The 23,791-nt window shown below is 42.1% G+C and overlaps 1 protein-coding gene across 5 annotated transcripts in view; it reads left to right on the top strand.

The window, feature by feature from the left end:
• Window positions 1-1,235: 1,235 nt before the first annotated feature.
• Window positions 1,236-23,791, top strand: part of ESCO1 (establishment of sister chromatid cohesion N-acetyltransferase 1) — a 45,140-nt gene continuing 22,584 nt past the window's right edge. For 3 of the 5 annotated variants that reach the window (XR_008795529.1, XM_056137912.1, XM_056137910.1), the window contains exons 1-5: window positions 1,237-1,542; window positions 11,667-11,769; window positions 12,412-14,126; window positions 18,510-18,624; window positions 22,516-22,579. Coding sequence is in view for 4 of the 5 variants with exons in the window: in XM_056137912.1 (XP_055993887.1) it covers window positions 12,588-14,126; window positions 18,510-18,624; window positions 22,516-22,579 (1,718 nt within the window). In the remaining variant the exon portion in view is untranslated. Of the gene's footprint in view, window positions 1,543-8,619; window positions 8,711-11,666; window positions 11,770-12,411; window positions 14,127-18,509; window positions 18,625-22,515; window positions 22,580-23,791 lie in introns of all 5 variants that reach the window. The other 2 variants (XM_056137911.1, XM_056137913.1) reach the window with 2 other exon arrangements.

The raw sequence follows: 23,791 nt of genomic DNA, 5'->3' as shown, positions 1-23,791 counted from the left end.
CGGTGCTTGTGTTGCATGTGGGCAGCCTGGGTTTCATGATACCTGGCACCACATGTGGTCTCCAGAGTCAGCCCAGCCTGAACACAGTGCCAAAAGTCAGTCCTAAGCACTGTTAGGTGTGGCTTCAAAAAAAGGGGGGAAATTCACTTATCTTTCCATAGTCTCAAAGGCAAGCGCCAATTTTTTGAACTACACAGTTCTGCAATAGGAACAGCACACACACACACACACACACACACACACACACACACACACCCGCGTTCAAAGGCTAGGTGGAAACTTCGAATGCTAGTTATTGAAGTCTGAATTCCTTTTGAAACTCAGGTTTGTTTGTACACCTGGCCTGATTGCTTTAAACCTAAATTTAAATTTTATTATTATTATTTTTTTGCTTTTTGGGTCACACCTGGGGATGCACAGGGGTTACTCCTGGCTCTGCACTCAGGAATTGCTCCTTGCGGTGCTCAGGGGACCATATGGGATGCTGGGAATTGAACCCGGGTCAGCCATGTGCAAGGCAAACGCCCAACCCGCTGTGCTATGTCTCCAGCCCCTAAACCTAGTTTTAAACATTCGCCAATTTCTGGAGACTGTGCTCTCGTGCACAAGGGAGAAAATACTCAATATGAAACCTGCATTTTGGGGGGCAGGAGGCGCTGAATGATCTTGCATGGAACGGAGAGAGAAGGATCACTTGTCTCCCCTTTCCTTTTTCTTTTTCCCCTGTGGGTCACACCCGGAGGTGCTCACACTTGGCTCGATGCTCAGGGATCACCCTTGGCGGTGTTCGGGGACCAAATGGGGTGTCGTGCACGTGCCTTACCCGCTCGAGTATTTCTCCTGCCCTCCCCTCATTATCTATTAGCCCACACCCGGTTGTGCTCAGGGATCACTCCATGCACGGTCCCGGGGATCGAACCTGGGACATGCAAGGCAAGTACTGTCATAGCTGCTTGTCCCCTCCGCTTGTCGTTAAACTGGGCTGCGTGAAGGCGAAGATTACTTGCACCAAAGGTCGCGGAGAGCAGTGCTCAAAGCCTAAGGCGAAACCATGGCGACGGGTTTTCGGGACCAGCCGCCACCGCTGGGGGCACTGGGTGGCTTTCCTCCCAGGGCGGACCCAGGGGAGGGCCAGCGCCGGCCGCCAGGGGGCGCCGCAGCCCCCCCCCCCCCCCCCCCGCGACGCGCCCACCCGCGGTGCGCGCACGCGAGGCCTCCCACCGCGCCTGCGCTGCGGATGGCCGCGGGCTCGCCGTTCCCCGACGCCCGGCCGTCCGGGCCGGGGCGAAAAACTGCGTGACACGCAGCGAGCGTGGCGGCCATCTTCCTCCTCCGGGCGCGTCGGCGGCGCCGGTTCGGGCCGAGGAGGAGCGTTGCGCAAGCGCGCCCGAGGCAGTCACAGGTAACTCCCATCTGACGGGCGAGGCGTCGCCGTCGTCGCCGGAAGTTTGGCGTTGCTGCGCCGCGGGAGAGGCGGCGGTCGCGGCTGGAGCCACCCGGATGTGAGGCGGCCCGCGTCGGACCCGCGGCCGGGGCGAGCAGGTACGCGGGCTGCAGCGGCGTCGCGGCGGCCGCACCTCCGCTTCCTCAGGCGCGCGGGAGAGCGCCGAGGGGGTCCCGGCGAGGCGAGGGCGGCCCCGAGCGCCGACCCACCTGCCGCCGGCGGGAGCGCGGGGACCGCGGCCGGGTCGGGCCGGGGCGGGGCGGGCGGCGGGGGGGCGCCTGCAGGTAGCCGCGGCCCGGCCCGCCCCCGACCCCCGCTCCCCACTCCCCGCGGCCCGCCTGCACCCCGAGGCCTGTGCGCGCGCGGGCCGGGCTGCGGGGATCCCGGGGAGGGGGTGCGGGGCAAGGTCACGGCCGCAGAGTCGGGGCTCGGGGCGCGCCGGGGCTGCCTGCGAGAGCGGCGGGGGAGGGTTTCGGGCGTTCTCGCTCCTTCGGGGGAGAGGCACGTGCCGCGGGGTGGAGCAGGTCCCCGAACGGGAGAACTTTGCCACCCCCACCTCCCGCCCGTGGAGCTCGCGGAGCGTCGCACTGGAGGCGTTTGACCCGGGAATGGGCGCGCGGCGGGGCGGCGGGCGGCGGCGATTTGGGATTAGTCCCGGGAACCTTGGGCGCCCGCGCCCCAGAGCTGCAGGGGGCTCCTTAAAGCAGGAAGTCCTTGCAGTGCCTAGTATTCATCAGATGAGTTCAGGAAGGAGCTTGCAGAAGCTGCTGGGAGAAGACTTCCTAGGTGGAATATTCGAATATCAATGGGTTCCCGCCTCCAACGATGACAGGTTTTTTTTTTTTTGGAATGGAATAATTCATGTGTATTACAGCGTTATTCATATGCAGTGCCTCTAAACTTTGTTTTGTGGGGCACCTCTGGCGGTGCTCAGGGCTTACTCCAGGCTCTGTGCTTAGGGGTCAGGGCACCCACTTGGGGGGGGGGGGGTCGGCGGTCGACCCGGCTGGGCCTGTTTCTTACCCGGCCCGCTGTACTATCTCTCCGGCCTTTCACAACTTTTATTTTTAAAAAGCTTAAAATGTCGAAATATAAACCTGCCTGGAAAAGTAAATTAAAATTTGGGTAAAATTCGAATATCAGTGTGAAATATTGTGGTTATTAGGAACTTTTTTTTTTAGTTAGAAAAACTTAAGGATTCTCAGCACTTGATACCAAGAGCATTTAATGTGACAGTAGGTTGAAAATTCGTATCCTGGAAGCTGCAGATTTAGGCCTAGAGCTTTTGAGAAAATGAGAAAAAATTGGATTGTAATCTAGTCATTTCCCTCTTTAAACCGTCTTTTTGGTCCAGAATCCCCTTAAGACAGATTTGTGACTTTCAAAGTTGAGTTCCTGGACCACACTTGTTCTGATTTTTTGAACTCTTTTTTTTTTTTTCCTTCTGTCTTTTTGGGTCACATAGACGATCCTCAGGGATTATCCCTGGCTCTGCACTCAGGAATTACTCCTGGCAGTGCTCCAGGGACTGTATGGGATGCCTGGGATCAAACTCCTGCTGACCAAGTGCAAGGCAAACACACTACCAGCTATAACTATGCTATAGCTCAGGCCCCTCTACCTTTTCTTACTAGTTGAGGTAGTTATACTCTAATTGTCATCTTGCTCAGTCAGTTTAGTAGTTATGTAGAGAACAGGACAGGATATATTTGTTTTTGGGTATCAGAGATGGAACCCAGGACTTCAGTTGTGTCAAGCATCTGCTTTACCACTGATTTACATCCCTAAGAGATTTATCATTTTTTTTTTCCCACATGCAGCTAAGTACTTATTCCTGACTTTGTACTCAGGGATCAATCCTGGCAGCCTTCAGGGGCCCCTTTGGGGTCCCCCTGTGCAGGAGGGTGTGTGTGTGTCTGTCTGCACCCAGTAGTGCTTCCTGCCTACTCCTAGCTTGGGCTTTGGATTCTGCTGCTGGCACTGCTTAGAGGTCCATGTAGGGCCCAAGAAAGAACCCAGACTTACTGTCTGCGAAACATGTGCTCCATTCCTTTGACTTATCTCCCTGGGCCCTGCATTTGTTCTGTTTTACAAAACTGATGTTGTAGGTTAGTTATTTTTGGCAAATATATCATATGGGTAAACCTGCTGTTTTGTCTTTTTTGAAGAGCTTGTACTTAAGTAGCTTGTCCTTAATTGCAGTACAAATTCATCTAAGGAAAACAAGATTTATGTCCTTTGCTCTCTGAGATCCGCAGTGCTGAAAACTCAATGTAAATGAAATTGGGTTATAAATATTACTTTTATGAAGTGATTCGCCATCCTGTCATTTTGGTTAAGATCCCTTTACACTTTTTTTTTTTTAACACCATTGCCAGAGATTGAACCCAAGGCCTCTTAACTATAATATTCTATGGCTGGGCTACATACCTGACTACACTTTTTTGGGGGTGGAGGAATTGGGAGTGGAGTCATACCTACAGTGCTCAGGTTATGTTCCTAGTTCTTTGCTTGTGTTACTTCTGGTATCATATGCTATGCCGGAAATTGAAAGGGGGTGATTGGCTGCATACAATGCAAGAACCGTCCTTATGCTTTCTGTCCAGCCCAGCATTTTTGAAAAAAATCTGAAGTATCTCCCTTCTAACTTTCATTTTCTATTTAAATTTACTTTTTCCCTCACTTTATATAAGCACCGTGGTTTATGAAGTTGTTCATAATGATTTGTTACGATATTCATTATCCAAACACCAGTCCCACCACCATTCCACCTTCCTTCCTCTATTATCTACAGGTTTCCCAATCACCCCTTGAGCTTGCACTCATAGCAGGTCCTCCATTTATTTTATATTGCTTATTATTAATAATTTGCCAACAGAATGATCAAAAAATGTTTCCTTAAAAAGTTAGTGAAGGTTGTTGTTTTTCACCATGGTGTCATTAAGTCCTTGTATAAGAGATTACTAAGATGTTGTTGCAAGTTAAGCCTTTTGTGCTTGAATTTTGTTAATTGAAATTAGTTGCCCTCCATGTTACATCCCATCCAATCTGATGCGCTACTCCTGGTTTATCAGTGTTATAGAGTTTGAGATGTATCACGGCTGCAAATGCAATTGCTTGCTCCAGGAAGTTCAAACATTTTAAGTGGGGTAATACAGCTGGAGTTAAATTTTTAACTGGGTCGTGGCATTGGGACATGTGTGTGACTGCTGGAGCTTCCAGAACTACTGGGAGATGGGGGGGAGGGTGAGGGGGGGTGTTCCTTCTCTGACTCACTGAAAACCTGGAGATTTCAGTCACAAAACTCGCATATCTGAGTTTTTCAGCAGATTATTCCTAAAGAGCCTTGAATATAATCTCAGGGCTAGGATGAAAGAGACGTTACTGGGGCCTGCTCGAGGCAATCGACGAATAACAGGATGATGAATGAATGAATGAATTCCTGGGTGAGGCTTGAATCAAGTAGTGGAGTCTGGCCCGGAGCATGGTGAACTATCTCTGCAGCTCCAAATCATACATTTCCCACTTTTTTATTAAACTGTATTTAGCCATACTTGGGGGCTACAACTACTCCCAGCTTGTTGCTTTGGGTGTGGCTTCTGGTGGTGCAGAGGGGGTGGGGAAACTTGTGCCTGGGATCAAATCCTGGGCTTCTACACGCAGAGTTGTGCTTCAGTCCTACTTCACCAGTCAGTGTTGCACTTTTAATTGATCTTTTACTCTAGTTTGAATTTAATCTATTGAAATATTGTAATTGAAAAGGGTTTTTGTGTACCTTGAAACAGTTTCCTTATTGTAATTAAAGTAGAATTTTAGGTATTAAAGTTGGGAGAGACATGGCTTGAGCACAGTGGAGAAGGTGGTTGCCTTGCACGCAGCCAACCTGGGTTGATTCCAGCATCCCATGTGGTCCTCTGAGCACCACCAGAAGTAATTCATGAGTGCAGAGTGAGGAGTAATCCCTGAGCATCACCGCGTGTGACCCAACAAGCCAAAAAGCCCCCCCCCAAAAAAAAACCCTTTAAAAAAAAGTTGAGAGACCATGATAATATAAAAATGGACTTGTCGAGTAGTTACGTGACACTGGAAGTAACCAAGGCAAATGTTTTCTTTTTTGACTCTCATTTCATTCAGCTGTTACTGTCACTGTCCTCCCGTTCAATGATTTGCTTGAGCGGGCCCAGTAATGTCTCCGTTGTGAGACTTGTTACTGTGTTTGGCATATCGAATACATCACGTGTAGTTTGCCAGGCTTTGTCGTGCGGGCGACAAAGCTTGCTGGGCTCCCCGAGAGGGGCGAAGGAATTGAACTTGGGTCGGCCATGTTGGCTGCGTGCAAGGCAAACACCCTGCCCGCTGTGCTATTGCTCCAGCCCCATTTCATTAAAAAATAAAAAAAAATTTTTAGGGGTTCACAGCTGACCATGCTCAGGGGATCACTTCTGGTGGTTTGCAGGGGACTATATGTGGTTCCGGGGATCAAACCTGGGTCTGCTGTGTGCCTGGAAGAGCCTTATCGACTATACAGTATTTCTGGCCGCTCAAAAATACTTATCAGTAACATGATAAGTAATATTTAGTAAGTACTTATGATGCTTAAGAAACTGTTCACAGTATTTCTGTCATGTCATTTCATGACTTAAGGGAAAGGCTGGTAAGAACTAGGTGATTTTGGGTTCTGGGACTGGAGAGAGAACAGTGGTTTGGGGTATAACTCAATGCCATAGAGCACATGCCTCACTTGTGATGAGGTAGATTTGATACCTACATTCCCGCATATATATGTAATATTTACTTATGTAATATGTCTTTAGACAATTCAGGACACCAGGAAATTGTGTTTTTAAATAAAAATGTAGTTTTACTTTTTTTATTTAAAAAAGTGTAAATTTGGGGTTTGGGGCCATTTCTGTTCTGCTCAACGCCTATTCCTGGCTCTACACAGGAGTTACTTCTGGCCATGCTGTGGGGTGTGGCGTATGCCATTCTGGAAATGGAACTGGGCTTGGTTATACTGCAAGACAAGCTCTCTTACGGCCTGCACCTGACAGTATCTCTCTGATCTTGCTGGCCCATTACTGCTTTTTGTTTGTTTAACCTTTGGGCCACACCTGGCTGTGCTAAGGATTTACTCTGGCCACTTTTTTCAGGGATTATTTTATTCCTGGTGGTGCTTGGGAAATCACATGGGATGCTGGATATCCAACCCAGGTCATCGAACCCAGGTTGGCAGTGTTCAGGGCGAGTGCCCTACCTGCTGTACAATCTTTTCTGTGCCCTGGTTTGTAGGATTTTAAACCATATGTACATATGCTAATCCTGTTTATATTTCATCATTCATCTTTTAGGTCTGTTTCTTCACTTTCACATTTTATGTTTGTAATACATTTGGCAGAGTTTGTCCAGTTTAATTTAAAAAAAAATAATTCCCACTGTAGTTTATGGGTGCTCTTGTTTCTGTTATTGGTCTGTCTCCAAAACACTAACACACATTAGTATAATTTTTAAATTTTTTTCTCTTTTTAAATTTCCACGATAACCCACATTAGTATAGTTTATAGTTTAAGAATTGGTATCTGGTAGAACGAGTTCATCCACTGTGGTTAAAGTGTAATTTCTTTGGGTTCAGAAGAACAGATTTTTTAAAAATTTCCAAACTTTCAGGCAGTGTCTACCTTGAATTTTGGAAATAAGTTACTTCTAGTGTAACTGCGCTGTTAGAGAACATACTGTATGTATTTTTTTCTTGGATGTTTGTGGAGACTTTGGCTTAGGCAGTATTTTTTTGAAGCGAGCTATTTTTTATTTGACGAAATTTAGAAAGATGTGAGGAGAGAAAAAAAGGCAGTAGGTATTCAAGAGAGAACACAGGTTTGCTTTTCCAGAGTGGAAAAAACAGACATAGAGACAAGCAAATGAGATACAGACGCAAGGGGAGAACAGAGGCTTGAGGAGCAACCTTTATTGTGGCCTGTATTTGGGGCATTGTAAATATCCCATGTGTGTTTAAAAGAACATTTTATAATTAGAGGATAATATGTGCGTTCATACATTCATTAGATGAAGGTTTCTTTTTTTTTTTTTTTTTTGGGTCACACCTGGCAATGCACAGAGATTACTCCTGGCTCTTCACTCAGGAATTACTCCTTGCAGTGCTCAGGGGACCATATGGGATGCTGGGAATCGAACCCGGGTCAACCGTGTGCAAGGCAAACACCCTACCCACTGTGCTATCGCTCTAGCCCCCATTAGATGAAGTTTTAAATTGTGTTCAAATCTGTATAATAACTGTGGGGTTTTGTTTTTGTTTTTGCACTTTGTTTTTGAGTTGGGAGAACTCAGATCTCAGTTATGATTTTGTATTTCTTTGTATTTCTTTTAATTAGGGTTACAAATTGGGGATTGATTTTTTTTTTAATTTTTATTGTTGAGGGGGTGCTTCTGGCAGTGCTCTGGTCTGTCAGTTCTTGGGGCTACATGACTGCATGCACCCTACATTCTCAGCCCCCAAACATTGTTTGAGATTTTAAACGTGTGAAATTTGAAAGAAATATCTTTTCTATTGATTTTTAACTGTTGGAGGATGAGAGAGTTGGCAAACCTGGAGGTGCTCAGTCAGGCTTTTGGGCGGGGGGTGGGGGGGATGGGGTGGGGGCTGAGCTTGGGGATCATTTGTGGTGCTGAGGGTTGAACCAAGGGTTGACTGTGTGCAGATAAGCACCTTAAGCCCTGTACTTAATTTGGTCTGGCCCACAGATAGTAATTAATAGTGATGAAAACAAAATCTGTTAGAGAGTATAAAAATAAATTGGTACTATATTGCAGTTGTAATATTTCGTGCATGAAGAAAATCATTAGGCCATTGTTTACTTAATTGTAAACAATTAAGTCTGAATTGCTTTAATATGTCAGTTAAGAGCACTGTGTTGGGGCTGGAGCTGTAGTATAGCAGGTAGGGCGTTTTGCCTTGCACGTGGCCGACCCATGTTTGATTCCCAGCATCCCATATTGTCCCCTGAGCACTGCCAGGAGTAATTCCTGAGTGCAAAGCCAGGAGTAACCCCTGTGCATTGCTGGGTGTGACCCCCCCCCAAAAAAAGAGTACTGTGTTATGTCTTTTTTAAAAAAAAGATTTTTTTTTTGGTAGTTAATGAATTCTTTTTTTCCCCCCAAAGATCACAAATACACAGGAAGTTTTTAGAAGCATCATTTATTAGACGCATCATCAATCAACTTAAAGTGATACATGATTCCCGTTTCAGTAAGGTGAGTCCTTTAGACTTTATGTTTAGTGCCTTTCAAAATGATTAGTGCTTACGAGATAGTGCAGGAGTTAAGTTTTTGGTTTTGGACCACACCTTGTGTTTCTCAGGGCTTTCTTCTGATTTGGCAGTCAGTGACCACTCCTAGCCGGGCTGGGAGACTGTGTGGGGTGTGCAGGATAGAACCTGGGTTGGCGGATTGCAAGGCAAGCCCCCTATCTGCCTTACATATCTCAACAGCCATCCCCCCTCCCCTTTGGTACTCGATCACTTTTTAAGCTGATTTGTGTATGTGTTACTGTTCTAGTCTGTGATGTTTTTGATTATATATTTCAGTGGATTGTTTAACACTTTGAATTTGAATGGGAGGTGTTTGGGCCATGCCTGGCTATGATCACGGCTTATTCTTGACTGTGTGCTTAGGGATCACTCCTGGTGGGCTTATGTGGTGATGAGGATCAAATCTGGTTCGGCCACATGCAAGGAAGTGCCCTACGCATTGTACCATTACTATGGCCTAAATTTTTTTTTCCCACACCCAGCTTTGCAAATCTGGCTCAGGAGTCAATTTCAGTAGTGTTCAGGGTGTCAGGCATAAAACTTAGGCCTGGATATAGTTCAGCGTCTTGAACTGTCTCTTTTGTTCCAGGTTTTGAATTTTTATGGTATTTCCCTCTTACCTATTCACCTTTGTGAATTTATGTATTAAATATGTTTTATATTGTCTTAGTTTTTTTTTTCTGAGAAAATAGTATTTTTTTAAAGTTTTTGGGCCATGCCCAGCAGTGCTTAGGTTTTTCTCCTGGCTCTGTGCTCGGTCACTCCTGAGCTTGGGGGACCATATGGAGTTGTGGGGATTGAACCATGGTCTTCTTTGTGCAAAATAAGTCCTTTACCTGCTGCTCAGTCTTTCAATTTTTTTTTTTTTTGGCTTTTTGGGTCACACCCAGCAATGCACAGGGGTTACTCCTGGCTCTGCGCTCAGGAATTACCCCTGGCGGTGCTCAGGGGACCATATGGGATGCTGGGAACCGAACCCGGGTCGGCCGCGTGCAAGGCAAACGCCCTACCCGCTGTGCTATTGCTCCAGCTCCTCAAATTTTTATTATTTCTTTATCTTTCTTAATTGTGTCAACTTTGTGGTATTGTTAAAAATATCTACTGAATTTGTGTATGATGGGGACGGGAAGGGCTTGGCCGATTTCTTTCGTTGTTCAGGTGTCTGGGAGACCATATGAGATGATGGCTATTGAGCTGGGGTCAGCTCCCCGGAAGTCAAACTCCTTGACCCCTGTGTATCTCTAGCTGTTCTGTTGTTTAAATTAACAGTTTCTTGGTTTTCTCATTGCCAGATTAGGATTTGGGTTTTCTTGAATGGTGCGTGTTAGGATTTCTTTGTAGCTTACATACTTTTATTGGTTTGTTTTTTATATTTCTTGTTAGAAACATATTGCCAGAGTGATAGTTCAGCAGTGGGTGGGTGCTTTCCTTTGATGTGATCGACCTAGTTTTGATCCTGGGCACACGATATTGCGCCTGAGCTTACCAGGAGTGAACCCTCAGCACTGCCAGGTGTGGCCCAGAAACAAAAGCAAAAATAAACTTAATTGCTTTTAATTTTTTTAATGTAGGAGTACTGCTGTTTATTCAGCCACTGATTAAGCTGACTGAAGCAGGCATGAACTCCACGTTACCTTTTTATTTTCCTAATTGAATATCCAAGAGATACACCATTACAAAACCTAATAGTGCATGAGCATGGCAATGCTTTTGGATTATGGAAGCAAGTTCATGATTGGGTTTTAATCATACAATGATTCAATACCCGCCCCTCCACCAGTGTACATTACCCACCACCAGTGTCCCCCGTTTCCCTCCCACCATACCGCAAGACCCCACTCCCCATCCCCAGCCTGTCCCCATGGCAGGCACTTTTTCTTTTTTCTCTCTCTCCTTTGTGCATTATGGTTTGCAATACAGATACTAAGAGGTCCTCATAATTGTTCAGGGCATTCATTATTTTTATCGGAAGGTAAGGCTGGAGTAGCTTTTTAACTGGGTGGCAGCTTTGGGGATGTGGACATGGCTCGAGGCTTCTGTAAGTACAGCGAGGTAGAGGAAGGTAGCCCATCCCGACCCCGAGGAACTCTGGAGATTTCCATCACAAAATCTGCATACCCGAATATTTAGCAGAACTTAATTGCTTTTTGTTATAAATTATTTTCATTATTTTTTAGTGGTGCTGGTGGTAGTGCAGATCGAATGTTATTTGAGCTTGACAGCTTTCCTGACAGTGCCAGGTGCTTTTCTGACAGCTTTTCTCATGTCCTGGGGATGACTGAAACCTTACTTGAAGTGCTTGGGGGTAATAAGGGTCACACTTGGTGATTCTGTGTTGAGGAGCTTGTGGAGTCAGGGATTATGATCAGGGCCGTGGACATCAAAGGTTTGTGCTGTATCCCTTTGAGCTATCTCCCCTGTGCTTGCTCTTTCTTGCTTGCTTGCTTTTTTGCTTTCTTGCTTTCTCTTTTTTCTTTTTCATTCATTCATTCATTCATTCTTTCTTTCTGTAGGTTTACATCAGAGTAGAGCTAGCTATATGTGTGTTTTAAATCTGCCTTTTTATTGTGTGACAGTGTTTTTCTATATATAATTAGTTATATGCATTGTTTTCCTCAAGACAAGATTTTACTTTGTTGGAGTAACATATTAACTGCATGTATTACAAACATTTTTACAACTTTTTCTACAACATAAAATGGATCCATACTATTCCATTGGATGAGTGTTTTCTATTTTCAGGTTATAAATACAAAAATTAGATGCTATATTATAAAGTAAGCTCTGGATATTAATGGTAAGATAGGCCCAGGTAAGTTGTATTTAATGAGAGGTGAATGATTGGTTAAGTCTTTCCTTTGTTACTTTTAAACTTTTAAAAATACTTTTTTTTCTTTTAGGTGCTGTGTAATGTGTTAAGAGCATATTATAAGGAATGATTTTGTCAAATTTTCTTGAGTTATGGTTGCTGAAAGATCAGTTCTGTCTTGTGGGAAAAGAACTGTAAGTAAACCTCATGGAGTTAACTGATTTCATTTATTCTATTCTATAAAATAATCTTGATTATTTTTGGAAATGTACTTAAGATACTATGATAGCTTTAACTATATATAGACTAAATATGCACTTTAAGAGGACAAGTTAGATTTGATATAAATCATGGTTGTTTATAGTATTAGCATTGCCATATTTCTTAAATTGTGCAAAAGTTAATTTTTATTTTCTTTAATTTTTCAGAAATGGCAGCACAAAAGGAAATCTGTATTAATAGAGTACTTTATTAAACGAAAGAGGTTAGATAAGAATTTTAAATCAACAGACTCAGCAAAGAGAAAAAGAAACGTGTTAGCTTTAAGACATGTTTCAAATGAATCAAAGTCTAGTAACTGTAAACTTAAAAGAAAAAAATTTTCAAAATCATTGTCGAAACAGACAGCTCAGTGATAAATAAATTTCAATAATAGGGCTAGGTATTACAGTATTAATTGAGAAACTCACAAAGTAAATTGAACCCAAACTTAACTTTTTATAAAAAAAAGTTCCAGAAATTGCAAATTAGAATTACATTTTTGTTCAAATTTCTGTAACCTTGCCCAAGTAAAACAAATATCTTTCAGCCTCATGCTAGCTTTTCTCATATCCTAGGGATGACAGAAACCTTACTTGAAGCAAACCAGTATTCTTGTTGAAAATGTATAGCAGCATCAGTTAAAGTTCATTCTTAAGACCTGCTTCTCAGTAATAATACTAGGCATTCAGCATTCCCACCTTCAAGGTCACGAAAATTCTCTCAAAACTACTCAGAAAAGGAGGACAAAGGAATGATGTCCATGCAGGAGAAATCAAAAGAAAATTCCTCCAATGTCACTAAGAAAAGAGAAGATAGAAATTTAGAAACAAAAATTGAAGAGTCTCAGAAAAATCTAGCCAAAAAATCAGGACCAAAGGAAGTTTTAAAATCACCAGTTAATTCTTCCAGTGAAAATAAAATAAATCGGCCCGAATTTGGAACATGCATGAGTACAAGGTCAGCAAAGGCAGCATCCAGTGACAAAAAAGCTAACAACTCCATTAATAAAAATGTAACTGTAAATTCACAACAAGAATCTATGAAAAAGAAGAAATCATCTCAGAAAAAATCAGTGAATGAAACCTCCACATCGAATGAACAGCTTAACCGAAGATCACAAAGACTACAACAATTAGCAGAGGTTTCAACAAGGACTCTGCGGAGTAGAGAAATTCAGGGCCCAGTACAAGCAGTTAAACAGAATTTTCCACTAACAAGAAAAGAGTACTGTAGTAATACTCAGAGTAAGACTAGTAAAGTAAAAACAAGTACAAACCATGTGAAAAGGAAAGTACAGGAGAAGTCTGACTTTAAAGAGGATGGAAATCCAGTTCTCAATGAAATAAATTCACCAAAAGGAAAAAAACGCAAAGTAGAGCACCAGGCAGCTGATACCAGCAGTTCTCAGTGCTTAAAAGGATCTGATGAAAAGTGTCATCAGAAGAATTCTAGAAAAGAGGAAACAAAACCTGTGCCTGTAGCTTCTGAGATAAAAAGATCAAAAGTGGCTACTTCACTGATCTCTGAAAAGAGTGAAATGAAGAAGTCTGTTCATACACAAGTGATTACTACTGCAAAATCCCCAAAACGTCCACAGCCATTAGTGCCTGAACAAAATGTCGATAACGAACTGGAGCAAGAAGGAAAGAACAAGCGAGGTAGCATTCTTCAACTATGTGAAGAAATTGCTGGTGAAATTGAGTCAGATACTGTAGAGGTGAGAAAGGAATCTTCACAAGTAGAAAGTGTAAATGAGGACCAGTGTACGGAAGTGAAATTGGAAGAGACCGATGTTGAAGGGCAAACACTTCATCACCAGAAAACAAATCAGGATGTTCAGTGTAATCGTTTCTTTCCCAGTAGAAAAACAAAGCCTGTGAAATGTATACTAAATGGAATAAACAGCTCAACTAAAAAGAACTCTAACTGGACTAAAATTAAGCTATCAAAGTTTAATTCTGTGCAACAAAATAAGTTGGATTCTCAAGTTTCTCCCAAATTGGACTTATTACGAACCAGTTTTTCACTACCAGCTTTAGAAGTGCATCATCCAGTGACTCAGAGTACATTTTTAGGGTTAAAACCGCATCTTGATAAAAACATGGCTTGTCAGCAGGAAGAAATGAAAAAACTTAATTCTGAAGAAGCTAAAATTAATGACACTGAAGTTGAAATTAATAAAACCACAAAAAGTGCTTCTGAAAATTGTGATTTGGATAATCAGATAAAACTTCCTGTCCCATCATTGGATAACCAGATGAAACATTCTTCTGAATCAACACCAGATAAGGTAATACATTTTTATTATCTAGAGTCGAAGTGTTTGAGTATTTTGTAATAAACATAACATTTTAGCTTGACTAATGTCAAAAAATTTACAAATTTGCTAAGGAATGCTGTTAAGACAGTAGCTGGGGTTTTTATTTATTTTTTTGCTTTTTGGGCCACACCTGGCAATGCACAGGGTTTATTCCTGGCTCTCCTCCCCTTGTTCATTGATTTGCTCGAGCGGGCCCAGTAACGTCTCCATTGTGACACTTGTTACTGTGTTTGGCATATCAGATGCATCACGGGTAGCTTGCCAGGCTCTGCCGTGCGGGCAAGATCTCTTGGTAGCTTGCCGGGCTCTCAGAGAGGGCCGGAGGAATCGAACTCGGGTCGGCCATGTTGGCTGCTTGCAAGGCAAACGCCCTATTGCTGTGCTATTGCTCTAGCCCATTCTAAAGTTATAGGAGTCATTTAGTATTCTTGAAACATTTTGGTCTAGAAACAAATCAGAAAGAAGGATATTGGCTTTATGCCAGAAGCCAGCATCGTTTTCTGTTATTTTCATGGACTGAAAAATCAAAGTTTTTGTAAAGGAAGTGGATACCTTAGAATACCATATGTATTCTTAGATTTCATTTTCTGTCCAAGTGGACATGTGCACTGTAGATAACTGCCTAATAATTATAGTTAGAAGGAAGGAGCAAGTAGTAGTAGTAGTAGTAGTAGTAGTAGTAGTAGTAGTAGTAGTAGTAGTAGTATGAGTGTTGCCACTTGCAGAGATGAAATGGCTTTCCCTCCAGGATGTCTTTGTTAGCTCATTGATGCCTCCATATCAGGTGCTGCTGGGGAGTACATATTCTTATTTCTTGCTGCAGAAATGCCTGTCAGAACTCAAAAGGTGGACAGAAGAAAAAAAACTACATTTCTATTTTTCTTTCTTATTGGAAGAAAAACAGAAATGTAGTTCATTTTATTCTATACTGATTAGAGAGACTTAGATTACATTATTTTGACCTTCTTTGTTTTGGATTTATACAACTCCTCAGTCTTGAACATTATGAGAAAAGGCCCTATAAAATGTGTTTTATTTACATTTAAATTTCTTGAATATTTTATCTAAAAATTTTTTTTAAAAGTTTTTGATTTTTGGTTCATACCTGGCAATGCACAGGGGTAACTCCTGGCTTTGCACTTAGGAATTACTCCTGATAGTGCTTGGGGGACCATATGGGATGCCTGGGAATTGAACCCGGGTCGGCTGCGTATAAGGCAAAGGCCCTGTCCGCTGTCCTATCATCCAGCCCTTCTTGAATATTTTAAACATTCAGACTAGTGCCTGTACTCAATGTGTTTATGATCCTAAATTTGAGAAAAAGAAAATTAACATTTTACTATTCATATATTTTAAAATAAGAATAATACATTAAAGATTAAAGATACCTTTTTGCTCTTTTAAACTCTCCAGAATTAATTGTGCTCTTGTTGCTGCATGAATCCGTAAAGAATGTTTTGTAGTTTGTGTTTTCAGCGTGTTACAGATTTTTAGCATAGTTTATGTATGTGTTTGTAATTTTTGGCAACTTGGTTTTGTACAGTAAGTATATTTGACATGGATACACGAATCTGCCTTTTTTTTTGGTGGGGGAAGGTGGATTTGGGGCCACCACAGATTCTGTTCAGGGAATATTCGTGGGTCTGTGACCCCTGGCTGTGCTCAGGGAACCGTATGTGGATTAGAATCCAGGTGGCTGTCACCTCAACAGCATGCAAGAAAAAAACCTTTCTATGACTATTGTAATTTTGCTATTAGTTGCATTGTGTCAGATAGTCTCCGCCTTACCAAGGAATGGTGTGTTTAGTAAGGCCAGGGGTGCAGTCATTCTATGAATTCATGAGGCAGAATTTAAATTATTTGGAACAGACTAGAACACACAGCCCACTGGTACAGCGTATGCTTTGCATGTGTGAAGCCCCGTGTTGAATCCCAGCAACATATAAAAAGGAAGGTAACAATTTAAATCATTTGGACCTTTTGAATCTTAAAGCTTATTTTATGACTTGGTTTGACTTTGGGCTACACCCTGCTGTGCTTAAGGCTTATTCCAGGCTGAGTTTAGGAATTACTCCTGGTGTTACTGGAGAGCTACTTGGGATGCTAGAGATCAGACTTGGATCAGCCGGATGCAAGACAAAAAACCTACCCCCTGTACTGTTGCTCTTAAAATCTTGCTTTCTTCCAGGTATAGTAGGTTGATGTCACTGGTCTTGTTTTCAGTTTTTCTGCTTTTTAAATTTTCTTTTCCTTTTTTTCCCATTCTTGTTTTCGGTTCATATCTAGCTTTGTCTAAGACTTCCGATTTCGCTCTGTGTTCCTCAACACAGAGGGTCTGCTTCTGGATTTGCTAGGGGATTATATGGTGCCAGGGATTAATCCCAGGTTGGCTGCATGCAAGGCAAGCTTCTTACTCACTGTATTATGTCTCTGGCCCTTTTTCATTGTAAGAACACATTTCTCTTAAAGTGAAATACAGATGTTAAATGTTTTAGTAACAGTCACAATACTGATACATACAAATTCACATAGTTGTTCCCATTTTCCATTTAAATTTTTCTTAGCCAGTGGTGAACATTTGCCTCCTCTATCTCCTTTCCCATCCCTCATCCTCCTTTCTCTTTCCTTCCCTTCTTCCTCTTCTGCCTTCTTTCCTTCTCTTCTCCTTTCTTTCCTTTCATATTCCTTTTTTTTTCCTTTTGGGCTACAATGGCGGTGCTCAGACCTTATTCCTGGGTTATTCCTGTACTCCTGGCCATCTCTGGGAACCATATGGGGTGCTGGGGATTGATTCTGGGATGGCCACATGGCCCTGCTGTAATATTTCTCTGGCCCTTAGAGTATTTTCTTTTGGTAGTAATTATTCAGTATCTGCTTTAGTGCTGTTCTGAGTTAGAGGCTCTTGGGAATACAAAAATGAATATCGTTTGGAGATGTGACCCTGGTGGCCTCCATTATTACTAGACTAAAGCAGCATTGCATCTTTGGGTCCTAGCATTGAAATGTCCAGGCTGATTGGCCAGGTATTTCTAGGAATAGCCCCTAAGTCCCCAAACATTGCTTGGGTCACCCAGCAGGGGAAAAAAAGCTGTAAGAGCAAAGAGAGATAAATGGTAAATTATTTCATATTTGGTGAGAAGGAATGGTAATGTATGTCTGTGTGTAGCTTGGTAGTTTATCTTTAAGCAATGAAGTTATGTAGAGATAAGACTTACTAGATCAGTAATTCCTAGTAGGAATTATTGTGAACCACATATCTTGTTTAAAGTGTTCTGGTAGCCAGGCTCAATGAACCTAAATAATAACACAGAAGGTTAAACTAGAACTAACCAGAACTAAAGCCAGTATCCTGAGTAAATTCTCAAGATACTGGCTTTAGTAACACCATTGTCAGATATAATAGTTATCACAAGTTGATTCTTAACTGACCTAAAATTTGATAAGTCCATTTGCCTTTGTGTTGTAACAATATGAAGTATTTTTGATTGTGCCTGCAAGAGGGCAAACTGGGGTGCTGAGTGGGACACTGGGGACATTGGTGGAGGGAGGGGCACGCTGGTGGTGGGATTGGTGTTGAACATTTAAGACTTGAAACAGCTAGTATTATGAATGACTCAGTAAATCATGGGGTTTTAATAAAATATTTTTTAAAGTCTGGTATCTACACTAAGGAAACAAAATAACTGGTAGAATTACTTTTTTTCATTTGTCATTTTAATGTAAAAAATTTGGGAAGGGGTGCTGAAGAGATAGTACAGATAACAAGGGCACTTATCTTGCACATGGCTGACCCTTCTTTGATCTTGGCGTCCCTCATGATCTCCCCAGCCCTGCTAGGAGTAATTCCTGAATCCCTGAATATCACTTGAGTGGCCCCCCCAAAAATTAGGCGGGGAGAGTTTGGACTAGATGCAGCTGTGCTCAGAGTTTACTCTTCAAAATCTGGTTTGTGAATTTGATAACGTCTCATATTATTTTAAAATTATTTTTAATTAGATATTTTAAAGCTCATTGTTGGGTGTGGCAGTGGCTACTGTATTGAGTGGTGAGGTTTTTAATAGAAAAAGCTGAAATTATAGAGCCAGGTAAGTTTTCAGTATAACATGAAGGGGAGTTTGAGGGGGATAATGCAGATAAGCTAGTTATAGACATGGCTATGTTTTAAAGCTATTTAACTTAATCTGTTTAAGTTTCCTTTGTATTCTTTGTATTTAAGTTTTTTTTGTTTGCTAAAATACAGGTATATTGGAGTAAAACAAATGTAGTTCTGAAAGCCAATTTTTTTTAAAAAAGCTAGAGACAAATCATGGTGGCGAATTGCCAACATTAACATTTTGTATTATATGTTTTCAGAATTTCAGCCCGCATTTGGAATCTAAGCTTGAAAAGAGTACAGTGGAAAATTCCACCACAGTTGCAGCACTGCTCAGTCAAGCAAAAATTGATTCAGGAGACAGTACATTTCCAGGTAATACACTGAAAATATTTGGATTTGACAGCATTGTATTAGTATTACAGTATACTATATTGACTATCAAATAGACCTTATTTATTGCTTGTATTTTTCAAATGTGTGATTATCATTTCAGTTACCACTTTTTGTGGGAGAATTACTTAGGTTGACAAGTCTTTTCTATTTGACTTTTGTTGGTTTGTTTTGGGCCTGGTGGTGCTCAGGGGATACTCCTGGCTTTGTGCTCAGGGGACCATGTAATGCCAGGGGTTCAACTTTGGCCTCCTGAATATAAAGCATTGTGCTCCAGTCCAATGTCTGGCCTTACTTACATTTTTGTATTGTTTTTCCTTTTTGGGCCACAGCTTGTAGTACTCAGGGCTATTCATGGTTCTGAGCTATAGAATGACTTTGGGTGGTGCTCAGGACCCTGTACCAGGGATAGAATGTGGTTGGCTGCATGCAAGACAAAGTGCCTTGACCTCTGTACTCTCTTGCCCCAGTTTTTGTTTTTAAATTAAAAAAATTATTTTTCAAATTAAGTTTATTTCGGGTATGTGTGTAGTAAAGGTTCAGTAGCATTCTTTATTATTATTTTTATTAATAACTTTAGTAAGTCATTAGTTAAGTTATAGACATTCAATATTCTGACACCAATCCTACCACCAATTGTACCTTTCTACACCGTTAGTTTTTAATATTTTAATGTTTTGGCTTTTTGGGTCATACCTTGTGCTGCTCAGGGATTAGTCCTGGCTCTGCACTCAGGATTTATTCCTGGCGGTGCTCGGGGGACCATATAGGCTGCTGGGGATCAAGGCAATTGCCCTACCTGCTATACTTTTGCTCTGACCCATCTAACCACCCCTTGAGTCTGCCTCCATAACAGGCTCTTAGTAATTTATTTTACATTGCATGTACAGATAATTTGCTAAAAGGATGATCAAAAAATGTTTCCTTAAAAAAAGTTAGTGAAGGTTGTTATATCTCACCACGGAGCCCTTGAGACCTTGTGTAAGAGATTACTAAGATGTTGTTATAGGTTAAACCTTCTATGTTTATATTTTCTTAATTGATATTGGTTGCCTTCTGCATTACATCTCATCCAATCTGGTATGCTACTCCTGGTTTATCAGTATTACAGAGTTTGAGATTTCCTGTGGCTGAAACTACGGCCGCGTGCTTCAGGGTGTCTCCAAATTCTTAATGAGTTTATATAGCTGGAGTTAAATTCAACTTACTCCAGCTTTGTGTTGTGTGTATGGCTCCCAGGCTTCCAGAAATACAAGGAGATGAGGGAAAGTAGCCCATCCAACTCTGTGAAAGGTGGAGATTTGTCACAAAACCCGCATATTTGAGTTTTTCAACAAATTAGTTTCTGGATGAGGCTTGTCTGAGCAGTGAGGTTTGGCCAAGAGCATGGTGGCAATTGTAAAGCATGGAGGTTTTCAACTGCCAGGGCTCAACCCCTCCCCCCCCCCCGCCCCGTGTTGCCCTGGGACAACTCAGCCTTGTGCAGGATCCAGGAGAAATTCTGCCACTTGTTGACCTCTTTCAAGATTTATTTCTGAGTCTCTGGATCATGGCGGATGAAAGAGTGCACATCGGCATTCTTTCTTAGAATACGTTTTTTTTTTTTTTTAAATCAGAAGCACTTTGGGTCTGTCATTTTGCTCCTCAGGCAGTTAAGTGGCATTTGGGGGTGACTAGGATTATACCAGACAGTGTCAGGTAGGGGATACATGAATTGTCTAGAATTATAGTCTGGGTCTTGAATATACTAGGGTTGAGTTCTATCCCTGACTCTTTTCTTATGTATAAACTTTACTGGAGCTGGGGTGATAGCACTGGTACTTTACTGGGCTGGAGCACAGCAGGTAGGGCGTTTGCCTTGCACGCGGCTGACCCAGGTTCAATTCCTCTGTCCCTCTCGGAGAGCTGGGTGAGCTACCGAGAGTATCCCGCCCACATGGCAGAGCCTGACAAACTTCCCTGACAAGCTCCGTGTGGTGTATTCAGTATGCCAGAAACAGAACAAGGAGTCTCACAATGGAGATGTTACTGGTGCCCACTCAAGCAAGTCGATAAACAATGGGAGACAGTACTACAGTGCTAAACTTTACTCAGTTTTGAATATGAGTGATTCTGTATTTTAATTAAGGATTTAGTAAATCCTTAAATTTCCAGTTGTCTAACACCAATTTAATTTTAAAAAAATTAATTTTTTAAATTGAAGCATGGTAGTTTTTAGTGAATAAAACTTATTTAGAAAGATGTGAGGGGAGAGTTACTCCTGGCTGTGTAGTCAGGTATTACTTGGAATTATATGGGATGATGGGGGTCGAACCCAGGTTACCCATGTGGAAGGCATATATATATATATATATATATATATATATATATACACATATATATATACATATGCTTGCCTTTCTGCATAACTAAATTGCTCTGGCCTCATGAAAAACTTTTGACAATATATATTTGATCTGTTGTTGGAGAGTTGCAACCCCAAATCAGATGAAACACTGGGGAATATAGGAAGGAAGCTCCTGATTCCTTTTGTTTTCTTCTAAAAACAACGTAAATATGGAACAAAATATTGAGGTCAAATAATTGCTTCTGCTATATGTCATTCATCTTTTTAGCTGTTTCCTCTTAGTGGGTAAGGATAGACCTTAAATATGAGCAATACATTTGTTCATTAAAAATAAAATTCATTATTGCATTATTTGTTTACTAATGTGATTGAAAGTTTAGAGATAAGGCCAGAAAGGTAGCTCAACAAGTAGGAATATATGCTTCGTGTACAAGAGGGACATATTTGACCCGTGGCCCCCCACATGGTCCCTCAGCGTTGCTCAGAATGATCCCTGAGAACCACTGATGTGTCCCACCTTCTGCCCCCAACCAAACAAACCATAAGCTCCAGACATTCTTTTTCTTTTTTTTCTTTGGAGGGGAGTTTGGGCCTTAGTTGGGGGTGCTCAGAGCTCTTTCCTGGCTCTCTATTCAGGGATCGCTTCTAATGATCGGGGACCATGTGGTGAACCAACGTTAACCATGTACAAAGCAAATGTCCTATGTGCTGTACTATCTCCCCAGCCTCTCCAGAGATTACTTACTTCTCTAATTAGTTGCCCCCTTCTTTCTCTCTGTTATGACCAAGGATTACAAATGCTTGGTTGTGGGGCTGTACATTTTGTGGTGCTTGAACACTTAGTTGTCTTGGTCCCTGGGGCTCTCACTTCTTTTGTGGTGCTTGTACCTGTGCTGTGGTCATGTCCCTTGAATTGTGCTTTCTGGAGACTAGCTGTGGGGCTCAGACTGTGCTTCCCAGGGGTTGCACTCCTGTGGTTTTACTTATGCTTTTTTTCAGTTGTGGTACTCTCTGGGGTGGCCACATTGTAGTAGTTGTCCTTACAACTAGCTGTGTGACAGAGACCACACACTCAGATGCGTGCTGGGGGTTCCAGACGGCAGAGCCACCAGGCCACAGATCAAAGCGTGTGGTTGGCACCAGGACTCAAACTCTGCCCTCATACTTCCAGGTATTCTTTTGGGCCACTGAACCATTCACTGGACCTCAGAGATGTTTTTAAAGAAAGAAAATTTTCATTCCCACTTAAGGACTGTGATAATATGTGGACATTTAAACAGTTTCCTAGTAATTATTAATGAAGCTAGGATGAAACTCAACATGCTATTACGTTTATATTACTTTCTAGAGCTTTTCTGCCTTTTCTCTGAGAAGTATTTTCTAGAAAAAGGCTCATTTTTTGTTAATTGGTCTGTGTTAAAAATTAAGCAGTTAACTTTTCTGTATCATAATTTGATCACTAAATGGAGAACTTATACTAAGATTAATATATATGTATGTAACCCATCTTGTTGATTAAATTACAGGTTCAGTTCCCCAACAGCATAGTAGTATACTCAGTAACCAAACATCTAAGATCAGTGACAACAGGTAAGGTACTAAGTTTGAGAACTTAAGGATTTTATACCTTTGACTTTTGAGTTTGGGAGAGTTCCCTCCACCCTGAATGTTTTGCTAATAGTCCTAGTTTTTCACTAAGACTTACAAATTCATTCTTCATTGTATTTTTTTTCTTACGGTATGTATTACACATACCATACAATTTTATATAAATTTTTATTTTTCAACTTTATGGGCATTTTTGTCACCTTCCCACTTAATTTTTTAATATTATGCATAGATTTTGCTGTATTATTGTTCCATTTTGGTGTATTATTTTTATCCATTTTGTAAATATTTAGTTGTTTGTAGTTCATTTCTATTAGAAAAAAGTCCTGCAATTGAAAGCCCACTTGTGTGATTACATGTATGTAGTATAAGCTCACAGGTATACTGTTTACTGCTTTGCCACATTTCTGTTTTCATATTGTTTAGGTTTTTTTGTGGTGGTGATTGGGATCAAATCACAGGCTTCCCACATTTGAGCAGGTGTTCTATCACTGGATCGTATTTGTGGCTCATCAACATGATTGCCTTTTGAGTGGGGTGGGGGTCTCCCCAGCAGTACTCAAGGACCTGGGGCCACTCCTGGTTATACTCAGCCCAGAAGTGCAAGCCCAAAATGCTGGGGCCCAGCAGTGATGCTACCATCGTGGAGTGGGGCACTGTTGTGCTGGAGATCAAACTTGGGGCCTGGAGTTAGCAAGCTAATCCTTTGAGCTATATCCTTGGGAGAGAGAGAGAGAGAGAGAGAGAGAGAGAGAGAGAGAGAGAGAGAGAGAGAAAGTGAGTGTATGTCTGTGGTAAAGGGAGGGGCTGTCTCCCAAGCATTGCTCGAGAGGGCCCCTGGGCCACTGCTAGTAATACTTGGCCTAGCTGTGTCTGCTGGACTGTTTAAAGCTTGGCTCTGGCAGTGTGGCACTGCTTGGGCTTAGCAGTGCTGGGACCCACCCGGGCTACCAGATGGAACTTGGGGGCCATATAGTGCCAGGGACTCAACTCAGCCATCTTTGAGCTGTCACCCCAGCTCTCACCTTTACCCTACCCTTCACTTGATTTTTTTTTTCTTTTTGGGTCATACCTGGCAATGCACAGGGGTTACTCATGGCTCTTCTCTCTGGAATTATTCTGGCGGTGCTTGGGGGACCATACGGAATACTGGGAATCGAACCCGGTTTGGCCTCGTGCAAGGCAAACACCCTA

This window comes from Sorex fumeus, unplaced genomic scaffold (assembly GCF_029834395.1).
Source record: "Sorex fumeus unplaced genomic scaffold, SorFum_2.1 ptg000128l, whole genome shotgun sequence".
In the NCBI taxonomy this organism is placed as follows: Eukaryota; Metazoa; Chordata; class Mammalia; order Eulipotyphla; family Soricidae; genus Sorex; species Sorex fumeus.
This window is presented reverse-complemented; position numbering and strand designations above follow the sequence as displayed.